Raw genomic sequence first — 14,160 nt, forward strand, 5'->3', positions numbered from 1 at the left:
TTAATCATGTTGTCCTTAGGCTTCATCTCTCTAGGTTCTTTGGTTTTTGTGTGTGTGCATCTCTTTGTGTTCAGTCTTTTTTCAAATTATTTTAACTTAGCGTTGTTCTGTACTATATTTTACATTCGCCCTGGGTTTCTTCCTGCCCTTTGGAGTGTTTGTAGAGGATGGAAGGGAGCAGTGTAGGTCCTCTGACTCTGTGTGCTGCAGATTGTAACACGACAGCCGTGTGCTCTGTTTGCAGTGGTGCCTTCCGTTCCCTGCTCCAGGCTGGCTCTGATCGGGAAGATCCTCCATCCTCAGCAGCTCGTGCACTCGTTTATTCATGCCGCCATGGGAATGATGATGGCCTGGTGCGCTGCTGTGATAACCAGGGGTCGATACAGTTTTCTTGTGGTTCCCTGCACTGGTGCTGAGAGGTAATATCAAATACAGTTTTTCTAAGGACTTTGTTTAGTTACTAAGGTGCAGGTGACCTGTATAGCTTAATAGTTTATGGATATTCTTTACTTTCCAGACTTCTATAGAAGGTGGTTTTTTTTACATACCTCAAACTTTTTTGATGTTTTATGTTTGTTGAATTCAACAGTTTTTTGGGTTTTTTTTTAAGATTTTATTTTTCCTTTTTCTCCCAAAGCCCACAGTACATAGTTGTGTATTTTTAGTCGTGGGTCCTTGTAGTTGTGGCATGTGGGATGCCACCTCAGCATGGCTTGATGAGCAGTGCCATGTCTGCACCCAGGATCCAAACAGGTGAAACCCTGGGCCGCCAAAGCAGAGCATGCGAACTTAACCACTCAGCCATGGGGCCAGCCCCTCAACATTTTTTTTTTTTTTAAACCATTTGTTCTGTGCAATGTGCTATGCTAGATGCTGTTGGATTTTTGAGAGTGATTCACACATGGACTCAGCTCCTTGAGAGTTAACAGTAGGGGAATTAAGACATGGATGCTAATGGATGTAACAGAAAAATAGGAATGTTTGAGAGAGAGGATGTAATAGGAAGAAAGTGAGATGTGCAGATAAAACTTGTGGGAGTTTTTATCTCCCAGGGAGCATCCACAGGTGGCTTCTTGGAGGAGGTGGCATTTAGGTTGGAGTTTGAAGGAAGGATAGTTTGGGAAGCACAGATGGGCACCTGGGCTAACATCTGTTCCCAATCTTCTTTTTTATTCTTCTTCTCCGCGAAGCCCCCAGTACATAGTTGTATATTCTAGTTGTGGGTCCTCCTAGTTCTGCTATGTGGGACGCCGCCTCAACATGGCCTGATGAGCGGTGCCATGTCCACACCCGGGATCTGAACCGGTGAAGCCCTGGCCGCCTAAACAGAGCGCTGTCAACTTAACCACTCGGCCACGGGCCGGCCCCAAGAAAAAATTTTAAAATAATTATAACTACCTTCCTCAGTAGAGTACTTCTGTGGTTTTGAAACTTATACAGTTCTTGAACACATGGCCTTGATATAAATTTCAAGTTGATCTTCTGACTTGAAAAATCAAAAAAGATTACTGGAGTAATCTTAAGTTCTCTGTTTTCCACTGACTTTAAAACAGTGTTCATGAGTACTGTTGAATACTCAATTTCCTTTTGTCCCCCTATTATATAAGGCAGTTCTTTTCCTACTGTGATAAATTTTCTTTAGTGAAAAGGGTCCTCGTGAGGGCTGCCCGGGTGCAGGAGACGACGCAGAGAGAAGCGCAGAGTTGCAGCTTCTGTGTCCGGTGTATCGTTTATTTGCAGTCCCGCTCAGTCCCCGTGCAGTTTCCTGCCGTGCAGGCAGTGTTGCTTACTGTCACAGGGACATTCTTACTCTTGTCAGATTTCCAGAGCAGCAGAGCTAGAGACTTAACTAAAGGGCAAATTCTCATGCATCAGGGAAAAGAGTTTTGTTAATCTTTTGCCCACACTTAACCTAAAAGGAACTGTTTTATTAGAATTTGGGGTGTTTCTTAAGTGATTACGTCAAAGCTTTGCTTTCAGTGAATATTGAGCCTAAAACAGTGATGTGTGCCCCTGACTGTTGAATTAATAACCTAACTTCTCCCTTCAGTTTAGAGAACCATTCTGCACAAACCTGCTTAAATGAGTATCACCTTTTTTTCCTACTGGCTGGAGCATTTATGGGCTATAGCTATAGCCTCCTGTATTTTATTAACAACATGAACTATCTTCCGTTTCCCATCATACAGGTAAGACGGCATTGGAGCATTACCTTCTGTCAGAATTTGGCAGAGTTAAAATTGCCTTGGTAGATATAACGGGCCTCATTTCTGATTAATTCAAGATTTGATCAGCAAAATTTAGCCCTGAGATCCTCAGAGTGCCATTTGGAGGGGAGAGATTAGTCTTCATGGGACATTAGCGTATGTCTGAGGGCTGTGGGTGCCCTTCCTCTGCCCCTCCCAGAAGACCGCTTCCTGCGCTCCTCCCTCCCTGCTAGGCAGAGGCAGTGCTGTGACCTGGCAGGGCTGGGTGAGGATGATGACATTCATGCAGAGTGCCTCTGTGCAGCTGCCAGCTTCTTTTTGAACCTAAGAACCTTAGAAGCTTGAGGCTATGCGAGTTAGTGTCTCAGATCCTTTTCAGAACAAGGCGTGATGTGTATAAACAAATAAATCAGTGTCAGCTGGTTTGAGTGGGACAGTTTAAACTATCTTTCGGTTAGGTTTTTAAAAATCTGCTAATCTGGTGGGAACTGTCTCTGGAACTCAGAAGCACGTCCTCGGGCAGGAGAGAGAGAGAGCGGTTGGGATTTCTCCTGTGGCATCAAGGCTCTCCCCAGCCTGTTCCCACTCTTGCAGACTGTGCCGTTGTTCACCTCGTTCCCTCTGTGGCAGGCTGAAGACTGGGCTTTGGAGCAAAATGATTGGAACCAGCCCCTTCCCATGAGGACCCAGTCTGGTGGGCAGGGAGGGATGTGTAAACACGTGATGTGTCGTGAGAGTGTGATGGCCTAGGGTTCTGCGGTGCTCACACGCCTGTAGTCCCCACGAGAACACGGTGGTGAAGACTCCGCTGCGGGAGATGGTGCTCACAGGCCAGGACTGGGCCTGCCTCCCTGGGCCTGGGCGTGTGACGGAGAATCGTTGAGAGATTCCTCACGTCTTGTGAAGATGAGTTAAAAGCAGAGTGTCAGCTTTGCCACCTAAAAATTTCACAAGGAGAAAAACCCCAGAATCCTGTACAGAAATAGCCATGGTAAATTATCTTTGAGCCAAACATGATTAAGAATACAGAGAAAGAAGAAAAAAAGTGTTAGAGAAAAATGAGATACCCCCAAATCCCTTCTCCTCCATGAACTCAGCCGAAAGTACCCATTATTTAACGCCGCAGATGTGCAATAGAGCAAACAGGAGCAGTCCAGTGAGGGACGGTGCTCAGAAATTAAGAGTTCCTACCATGAAGTGTCACGTTTGTAAAATTGGACTACTAAACTTTTTGTAATTTCTTTTGATAAAATTTTAGATTCATTTTTATATCCTAGAAGTTTATTCTCTGGTGGTAATATTCAGCTTTGGCTTCAGGTTCAACTTTAGCAGAATGTTGATTTTTAATATTTGGCTGTTCAGTATTTTGCCAGAATATATTTTGGGGTCCTCTGTTGTGACCGTGAGTGTGCAGTGGTGTTTAGTCTGCCCATCTGGGTGCTGTTCCTCAGCCTCGGGATGGCTGGAGCAGGGCTCTTGCTGTGCCGGCGCAGTGGAGAAGGGAGGTGAGGATTTGGGCAGGAGTGGTTGAGATGATGGATCTTTGTCCTGGGATCAGAGTTTCTCATCCATCAGGTTTGTAACTGTCTGTTTGCCTAGCTGGGTAGATTTGTCTCCCCTGAAGACTGAGGGTGAAGGAGGACCCCATGGCCTAGCTTGCTTTCGTTAGCCGTAAGAGCATGGCGCACAGAGTATGACCTTCCCTTACAGGTCTTATGTTGCTCAGGTAAGCAGGCCTTGATTGTCAGGAAATCGCAAGCTTGATGTGAGAAATCAGGCCCGTTCCTTCTCCTTCTGAGCCTGCATAAAGTGATGCAATGGCTGTAGCCGTTTACTGTTTTTGTTAACCAGCTAAGCTGACCAAAGAATGTTAGACCTTAAAAAAATTGGTTTTTTACAAGCAATTATTATCATTGTTATCATTATCATTGGTGCTGCCTGTCAGCCAATTTCCTAAGTAGAGTGTTAACATTTTTATTATAAAATGTTAGTCACATACTATAGGTAAAATGGAAGTTGTCTTGGGCCAGTCTGTCGCCAGTCTCAGTGTTTGCCTCAGAGATAACCACTGGGACCAGTTTAGTGTATATTCTTCCAGACCCCTTATCATACGTTTACTTCTGTAGTGCCTTTAACATCATACATTTTGTGGGGTGAGGTTTCTACAGTTTTATATTGTACATATTATTCAGTAACTACTTCTATTATGTAACAATATGAAAAATTAGATCTTTTAAAAAATCTGCTAATTTTAACCAATTTGCCATTAGCCCATTAGGTTTTTTTCCCTAAAGTTGCCTATAGTACTGAAACCAATTTTGCTGCCCTTATCAAATTCTTGATGACAGACTGATAGGGGAAAGCAGATGCTAGCATGGAGTAGGGAACAAAGAAATGGATGCACACCAAGACAGGGCTTGGCAAGCTCTAGGCCAAGACTGTTTGAAAGTATTAAATGAGTTAAGATTTCTAGAGCCTGGCACACAGTAAATATTCAGTGAAGGGTATCTCAAAGCCAGATCACAGAAGAAACCCAACAGGGAATTGAAAAACACTTCATCTTCGGAGCAAGAAGAAGGCATGTTAGCTATTCTCTGCATATCTCCTGAAATGCCTGCGTGCTTCCCTCCCTCTCTGGAACCTTCTGAGTAATGGTTGAGGTGAGAGCTGCAGTAGGAATACTACAGAAACTGTGCCCTTTTTATTGGGGGGATTAAGGGGAGAAGGTGGTAGCACGTAGCGGCTACACAGAATAGGGCAGTTTCACATCTTGGACTTTGAAGATACCTGAGTAAACCAGGATACTGGAGGCTGTATGGTTAGTGACAAGTATTTCTGTGGGCTGATTTTTGTAAGATACTGCAGGAATCTGCTGACATGGTGTGAAGATGTAAATAACCTCCACCCAAGTGCTATAGTTCTTGGCTGTACTTTAGCTTCTGAAATCCCTTAAAGAAGGATGAGCTCTAATATAAGGCAAAAGCGGAGCAGAATTTGAGAAGTTCATCTTTGGTTTGTTAGGTTTCCTTAGGTTCTTTCCAATAATTTAAAAATATTTTCTCCATTGGCATTTTTGGGGCAGAGACTGGATAAGGCCAAACAACCGTTGTTTCACAAGAAGTATAGTTTTTTCAGGAAAAAACTTTTTTTCTTATTTGATTCTTTTTTCTTAAATTGTTAGAACTGGAAGATATGCACTACGGAACTATTTAGCTAGTTCAGCCGTCTTATCTCACAGATGACTAGATAGAGAGGAGACATGACTTGCTCAGTGTTGTACAGAAAGAGGAAACACTAGAACTCGGGTCCCTGATCCTTAGACTGGTGTCTTCTTCACTGCCTCCTATTTTTCTACAAGCAGCATTTAGAAAAATTTAGTGTAGAGTACAGTGTACGTTGTCTTTAGGATTTCAGGCTCTAAAGTCAGTTTGCCTGGATTAAAACCTCAGATTTTCGTTTTGCCAGCTGGTAACAGGGGTTAAGTTACTTAAGCTCTATGCCTTGGTTTTCCCATCTGTAAGATGGGGGGATAATAATCGAACCTCCTTCATAGGGTTGTTGTGCGGTTTAAATTGATTAATGCTTGTAAAGTGCTTAGAACAGTGTTTGGTATGTGGTAAGCGCCCAAAGAATGTCACCTGCTACTGTTGTTATTTTTTTAATATTTTCTCCATTTCCATAGTCCTTAGTATCAAGTATAGGTTGATATTGTCAATTTTCTTTCTTCTGATCTCATATCAATGAGATGTTGTATAATGTAAATATTAAACATTTTAACATCAGAAGTAGTTGATTTTTTGCCTCTGGAGTAAACATTGTCTTTTTGTGCAATGATTATGTTGTATATGTGGACAGTTATAGTTATGTGCTTGCTTTAGAATGAAATAAACCTCTGTGTGGATGTGTCATTTGACTCTGTTTTCCTTTTTTTCCACAGCAGTACAAGTTCTTGCGCTTTAGGAGATCTCTGCTCTTACTAGTTAAGCATAGTTGTGTGGAGTCACTGTTCCTGATTAGAAATTTCTGCATTGTGTATTATTTTCTTGGTAAGAATTTCTACTTTTTGATACAGGGTATGTGTTAGCTCATAGCTCAGAAAATGTCAGTTACAAAGTCATTCTTGGTTGTATTTGTATGTTTCCTATAATTGTAGTATGTGATTACCCAACCAATTCATTGTTTAGATATTCAAAATGTTTAGTTAAGGGAAAATATTGCTAAAGAAAATGTAGTATATACATGCAATGGAATATTATTCAACGTTGAAAAAGAAGGAAATCCTGTCACATGCTATAACGTGGATGAACCTTGAGGACATTGCGCTAAGTGAAATAGGCTAGTCACAAAAAGACAAATGTTGCATGATTCCACTTGTGTGATGTATGTAAAGTACTCAAACTCTTAGAAACAGAAAGTAGAATGGTGGTTACCAGGGGCGGTGGGGAGGGAGAAGGAGTTGTTCAAGGGGTACAGAGTTTCAGCTTTGCAAGATGGAAAAGTTCTGGAATCTGTTCCACAACAAGGTGCGTATAGTGGACGTGCAACTAAAAATGGTTAAGACGGTAAATTTTACGTTCTGTGTTTTTTTTACCACAATAAAAAAGAATGTATTCCTTTAAAAAAGGAAAATATTGTATGTCATTTGATCATTACTCTAAAAATAACATACTGTTTTTTATAAGTTTGTAACCTGTTACTAATACCATAGAAATGTCCTGTTGCTAAGGGAACCTTGTAGCATTTATTAACATGAATCTCAAGCACAAAAATACAGCTTATTTAATATAATGAGCAGTACAAGTTGAGTGGAAAACATTAATCTCAATAGCAACCCGTAATAATATAAATAAAATCCAACATTCTAAAGTACTGTTTCCAGACTAACTTTTTCTAATCCTACTTTTTTCTATGGATATAATTTTACAAAATTGTTCTCACTGTGTAGAGGCTATTCTGTTGTCTACTTTTTTCACTTGTAGTTTGTATAATCCGTTTTTCTACACAGCTCTTGTCATTGTCGTTCTGATGTCACCACTTTGCCATGTTGGATTAACTTCACTGCAGTCAGCCTGGCAGTTCCTTTGTAGTTGTACGTTTGGGCTGACGTAGCGGCTGTGTCAACATTTCCATGGTCAACTGTTTCTTCTATAACTCCATTTATGTCCCATTCAAATTTCATTTCCAGTATTAGCACTTTATTTCTTTGCTGCCCCTTGGTCTTTTTTGGCCAGTTTCCTCTTTCAGTTACGTTTGTACAATGTCATGTGGGTCTATCGTAGGGGACAACAGCTGCATGCTTTGCTGTCTCTGTGAACTAAATAACACATGTGAGTGACCAATTACCAACAGACGCTGAAAGAAGTGACATGGCTGGTCACAGATCATGGTATGCATCTGTTATCTCCATACTGATTTGTGTGCTAAAAAGCCGGAAGTAGCACATTCAGTTCCTCACAGGTACTGTGCCACAGTAACTGAAATTTGAATTGTGGCGTTGAAGGCTGGTGTTACTTCACTAAACCATACTGAAATATGTACATATTGGAACTGCACAGCAAGGACTGCCTGTATTTAGAAATTACTCTTTTCCTGCTCATTCCTGATCAAACACTCTAGCGTTTTCACTGAGGTCTTGGTGTCGACTTGGTTGTCTCATCAACTCCATATTCCAAAGCATGATTAAGACTTATTAACTTTCTAATGTTCATAGCATGGTGTTCTTTCCCCCTTAGGCCATATTCCCAAAGCTTGGATTAGCACTGCTATGGACCTTCGCATAGATGAGTAAGTGATATATGAAAAGTCTAATTTTAACTCTTTTTAGATGTTTCCATCCTTTTAGATGTTTGCTACTTGCCAGATATTTTGTTTAGATTTAGGCTTTAATTTTTTAAAAATTGTATTCATTTTTGAATACACATAGTTCACATAGTTTAAAATTCCATTGGTATTTAACAGTGCGTACTGTGAAAGAGACGCCTTTTGCTCCTTTCTCCAGTCACCCAGTTACTGTCCCCAGAAGTGAGCAATGATAAATCAGTTTTTGTTAGATACAGCTTTTATATTATGGACTTACAAAAGTGGACTTCTTGAGTTGTGTGGACATGCCGCTCTTTTGTTTTTCTCCTCAGTGACCATTGTGTGCTTTGTTGTAGACAAGCACAGTGCTGTGGTGTTACTCTAATTTTGTCCATGAGGAAACCATAATTGAGCAAGGTCAAGTGTCCAGTTGAAGGTCACAAGTGGCAATTGAGTGGCAGCACTGGGTGTATTGTTCTAGTTACCACGAACTTTGCACCTAGATAAAGCTTTAATCTTTATTCGTCAAATAAATGTAAATTTCTCTATTAGTGTTTGTTCTTTTAATTTTTGGTTCCTCCACTGTGAGACTTTCTATATCATACATGCCAGTTTCTGGGAGTGGAATATTCGCATTTATGGGTGTTTGAAATATTATTGCCACAGTATAGGTTTCAATTCCTAACTTTTAAAACTTACCAGGAAAATTTAGTTTTGCTTTCTGCTTAATTGCTAAGTATGAAACCAAATGCATGGGTCATTCATTATGTTAGCCCAGATTTTTTCTTTTTTAGGAAGGTTAGCCCTGAGCTAACTACTGCCAATCCTCCTCTTTTTGCTGAGGAAGAGTGGCCCTGAGCTAACATCCATGCCCATCTTCCTCTACTTTATATGTGGGATGCCTACCACAGCATGGCTTTTGCCAAGTGGTGCTGTGTCTGCACCGGGGATCCAAACCAGCGAACCCCGGGCTGCCAAGAAGCAGAATGTGCGCGCTTAATCACTGCACCACTGGGCCGGCCCCATTAGCCCAGATTTTAAACTGGGTCAAGTGGAAAGAGAAAAATGATGCTTGATAGAAATTTATCATAGTAGTTCTTTCCTCCTTCCATTTAAAAAATGTTTTGTTTATGTGGCAGTGCCTGATATTCTCTCCTTAATGTATGCCAGCAAATGTTTACTTGAAAGCTGAAAATAACTTCATTTATTGTGTGGCCCCCTGCTCTCCAGTGAATGTCAAGCGCTATGCTGGGCACTCCTAGTAAAGCTGTTTTAAATCTCATAATGGCCTTAAGAGGCAGAATGAAGAGATTATGCCACCGTTACATGGATGAGGTCACTGAGGAGGGGGAGGTCACTGAGTGGGGGGAGGTCACTGAGGAGAGAGAGGTCAAGGGTTTACCTGATCACAGCACTTACACATGACCGGGTCAGAGGTTCACATCCTGTTTTTATAATTGCTAGTTGTGTGACTGTAAGATTATATTGACTTTGCTAATTGATCTATTCAAGGTTTTGGCAAAATAGCATTCACTTTAGCATTGTAACAGTTTCTTAAATTACTTAAAAGTAAAGGTTTTTAGGTTATTGTTACTTTTAACTACTATGAAACTGTTTATCGGTATACAGATGGAGCTGAAATCTGGTCCAGGAGAGGTACTGGTCATGTTGAATGGGTTTTGAGTATCAAACTACAGAAATAATAATAAAATTTTATCCACCCTCTAGGGCTTATAGGCTCAGTTCATTCTTCATAGTAAACGACAGTGATGATCTGGAACACAAGAAACTGAGTGCCAGTTTAGATCTCCTCTTCTCTTAAGGCTCCCTTATGTACCTTGTAAGACAGTATTAGGGAGAGAACTCTATAGGGTACAAAAGGAGAGGAGTCTATCACCATTATTATTTCAAAATTGGATTTATTTGTTTCTCAGTGTGGAGCCCCAAGTCTGTTAAATGGTTAGATTGTGTTTTTCCCATAAGATTAAATAGTAATTCCTTCTTTTATAGGCAGTTTCACAGGCCTCTTGACACTGTGAGTGGCCTCTTGAATCTCTCCTTACTCTACCATGTCTGGTTATGTGGTGTCTTTCTCCTGATGACTTGGTACAGCTCCTGGATACTCTTCAAAATCTATGCCACAGAGGTTGGTATTGAGTTTTTTGTTAATGCTTTTGTGTTTGGAGTGCACAGATTAATTTTTAGTAGAGCGCTTGTCAGCATGCTCTTAGGCCCAAAGCCATCTTGAGAAGTTGGGTTTGGTTTCTCTTCTGAGACTTCGTTAGGGACGTATCATTTACAGCTGTCATGTACGTGGTATTGTCTTCTGACGAACAGTGTTGGTATTCTTAATTGTTGGAAACTGAACAGAGTGGACTGCTGATGGTACTTACTATGCTCTATCTACAGTTTAATTCTCTTCTGAAGGTTTCCGTTTTCTCTATTGAGTACCTACTAGATGGGCCTGAATTTTAAATTATTTTTATGTGCTATTGATAGAGATACTATTAAAATATTTAAGTATAAGGCAATAAAATATTTGTTCTTTGAAGGAAGCTTTTAAAGTTTACATTGAAGAAATTATTTTAAATGAATGGGAGTTACATTGTCTTTATCATCCAAGTGTTTGTCTTGGGAAACAAGTGTTTCTGTTTCATTTCACTATCTCTGTAGGTTTGTATCCTTCAGTGGCTTCAGAGAATCTGTTTCTACAATTTGTTTCTATTATTAGAAGCCAGAGATCTAATAAAATTAGGAGAGTAACATTTTAGAAAGTAGTATGTTTGGGTATATGTAACTTAAATACAACCTATTTTTTCAAGGAACACTGAAGATGTTAATTTGTTTGTATTGTTTCCTGTTTAATAAATTTCAATTGGTGCTTAATGTAATAAAGTATTACTTAATGTAATAAAATCACAAATATAATAATTTTCATAGTCCTCATATTCGATTATATTTGACAGGCTCATCTGTTTCCTGTTCAACCACCATTTGCAGAAGAGTCAGATGAATGCCTCCCGAAAGTTTTAAACAGCAATCCTCCCCTCATCATAAAGGTGCCAGAATGGTGCATTTTGTATCTTTATTCAGTCATCTTGAACTTATCTGAAGGAAGGACTTGATATTTAGCATATTTAGCTATTTAGATATATTTTCTGAGGGCCTAGAATATTCTAGGACTAGTGTTGTAAAAATCACCTACACGCTACCCTGAATGCTGTTTCCTTTTTCAGTTTTCTTTCCCTTTTTTTTTTTTCTGAGGAAGATTAGCTCTGAGCTAACATCTGTGCCACTCTTCCTCCACTTTATACGTGGGTCACCACCACAACGTGGCTGACCTGTGGTGTAGGTCTGTGCACAGGATCCAAACCCATGGACCTAGGCCGCCTAAGCAGAGTGCACTGAACTTTCCCACTTCGCTGTGGGGCAGCCCTAGTTTTCTTTCGAAGTGACTAAAATGCAAGTATGTATTGCAATGGATGTATAGAAGCTAAGCTCATTCTATATTCAGATTAGATTCAAAAATATTTCCAAGCATGAAATATGATGATGTACAACCATATGCATTAGCTTTTCACAAACTCATGGTAGCAAAACAAAGCACCCTTGGTTTTTTTTAATCTCTGGATCAAGACGTATTTTTGCTTGTGTGGCATTTTGTTGGCTGTGATGATCAAAGGTGGTGCTTGGTAGTATGAGGCCTTCAGTGAACTCTCTTAAAATGTGGATAATGGTAGTGATTCCAAAACATTTTAACCAAAAGAGTTTAAAGAAGTTGCAATAAGTTTACAAATCAAGCTAAGTGAGAATAAATTTGATTTTAAATTGCATTTTTGCAATTTTAAAGTAGATCTACAATATGTGTGATCCTATTAAGAGGACATAGTACTTGAAAAAGAATTGAAATAGTTAGAATCAGAGTTTTGATTATGCTCTGGAAAAATTATAACTAATAAGAAAATGAACCATTGAGGCTCTGATTACCTTTAAATAGCAATTAGGACTAACTTAATATATAAACAAAAATATAAGTAATTCATTTAGTTATTTAACAAATCGTTATTTACTGGGCAGGTGTCAGTTACTGCCGGTTGCTTAGGGTATAATGATGAATAAGGTGTTACAAACTCTAAAGGAAAAGGCAGATACACAAAATAATGAAAATTTACTATGCTAAGTGCAGCGGGAACCACTTACTCTCCATGGGACCAATGCAAGAGAGTTTCACAGAGGGGATGGTGTCTTGAATGATGAGTGAAGAGGTATGTCAAGGAACAAAATGAAGATTTTCAGTAAAAAAAAAGTACAACATATGTGTGTGTCTCCTATGTGCTAGGCACTGTCTTTGGATGGGGTAGCAAGCAAGATGTAGTGTGGTGGGTGGAATGAGATGAGACAAGTAAACAAGCAATTAGAATAAATTTTGTTAAGTGGCACGATTGAGAACCGTGTGAGTATGTGTTTGTGCAGGGGAGGCCAGGGAGAGTTCCCAGGAGGAAGTGATGTTTAAGTTTCCTACCACAGGTCGGAAAGAACAGAGAGTTCTGTAGTGTCCTGTAGCTGGAGCCTACGGTGGGTGGGGTGGCCAAACAGAGGGTAGAGGCGGGAACGTTCTGGAAGTCTAGAAAGGAAGGTTATAGTGCTGAAATACTATTTCCTTCATGAAAAATTTCAACTCATCTCCCCATAGATATATAATGCTAAGCCTAATTCATAAGTAAGATTTTATATGGAGATTAAACAATTAAATAATGTATATTTTTTCTCTTTTAGTATTTGGCCTTGCAGGACCTGATGTTGCTTTCTCAGTATTCTCCCTCACGAAGACAAGAAGTTTTCAGCCTTAGCCAACCAGGTATCGCTAAAAGTAACAGACTTGATTAGGCATGTGTATGCAGAAAGTATTCCACTTAAAGTTTTTGATGAGAGAGGTATATTTAATAAAATTTTATACATGAGCAAGTGCATTAAATGAAGTCTTGATTTCAATCTTATACACCTAAGTGTTTGCATTGTTGTGGTTAGAAGTTATATCGTTGAGAAAAGTTTTTTTTTTATTGAGGTCATAATAGTTTACAACATTGTGGAATTCTAGTTGTACATCATTATTTGTCAGTCACCATATATATGTGCCCCTTCACCCTTTGTGCCCACCCCCCAACCCACCTTCCCGTCTAGTAACCACTAAACTGTTCTCTGTCCATGTGTTAGTTTATCTTCCACATATGAGTGAAATCATACGGTGTTTGTCTTTCTCCGTCTGGCTTATTTCGTTTAACATGATGCCCTCAAGGTCCATCCATGTTGTGGCACATAGGATGATTTTGCCTGTCTTTGTGGCTGACTAGTGTTCCATTGTATATATATACCACATCTTCTTTATCCACTCATCAGTCGATGGGCACTTGGGTTGCTTCCAAGTCTTGGCTATTGTGAATAATGCTGCAGTGAACATAGGGGTGCATAAGTCTCTTTGAATTGTTGATTTCAAGCTCTTTGGATAAATACCCATGAGTGGGATAGCCAGGTCATATGGTATTTCTATTTTTAATTTTTTGAGAAATCTCCATGCTGTTTTCCATAGTGGCTGCACCAGTTTGCATTCCCACCAGCAGTGTATGAAGGTTTCTCTTGTTCTGCATCCTTTCCAACATTTGTTATTTTTTGTCTTGGTGATTATAGCCATTCTAGCGAGCTTAAGGTGCTATCTTAGTGTAGTTTTGATTTGCCTTTCCCTGATGACTAGTGACAATGACCATCTTTTCATGTGCCTGTTGGCCGTCTGTAAATCTTCTTTGGAGAAATGTCTGTTCATGTCCTTTGCCCATTTTTTGATCAGGTGGTTTCTTTTTTTGTTGTTGAGTTGTGTGAGTTCTTTATATATTTTGGAGATTAACCCCTTGTCGGATATATGATTTGCAAATATTTTCTCCCAGTTGGTGGGTTGTCTGGGAAAAGTTTGGGTTTTTTTCCTTCTTCTCCCCAAAGCCCCCCAGTACATAGTTGTATATGTTAGTTGTGGGTCCTTCCAGTTGTGGCATGTGGGATGCCGCCTCAGCATGGCCTGATGAGCAGTGCCAGTGCCATGTCTGTGCTCAGGATCCGAACTGGTGAAACCCTGGGCCGCCAAAGCAGAGCATGCACACTTAGC

General features: G+C 40.0%; 1 protein-coding gene across 7 annotated transcripts in view; it reads left to right on the plus strand.

Moving 5' to 3' along the window:
• The window catches only part of NDC1 (NDC1 transmembrane nucleoporin), a 49,026-nt gene that overhangs the window by 8,839 nt on the left and 26,027 nt on the right, over positions 1-14,160 (plus strand). For all 7 annotated transcript variants that reach the window (XM_008536579.2, XM_008536580.2, XM_070609532.1 and 4 more), the window contains exons 4-10: positions 245-419; positions 2,051-2,189; positions 6,145-6,253; positions 7,940-7,991; positions 10,017-10,152; positions 10,973-11,065; positions 12,783-12,864. In XM_008536579.2, coding sequence (XP_008534801.2) covers positions 245-419; positions 2,051-2,189; positions 6,145-6,253; positions 7,940-7,991; positions 10,017-10,152; positions 10,973-11,065; positions 12,783-12,864 — 786 coding nt within the window. The remainder of the gene's footprint in view (positions 1-244; positions 420-2,050; positions 2,190-6,144; positions 6,254-7,939; positions 7,992-10,016; positions 10,153-10,972; positions 11,066-12,782; positions 12,865-14,160) is intronic.

This window comes from Equus przewalskii, chromosome 2 (genome assembly GCF_037783145.1).
Source record: "Equus przewalskii isolate Varuska chromosome 2, EquPr2, whole genome shotgun sequence".
Taxonomy (NCBI): Eukaryota; Metazoa; Chordata; class Mammalia; order Perissodactyla; family Equidae; genus Equus; species Equus przewalskii.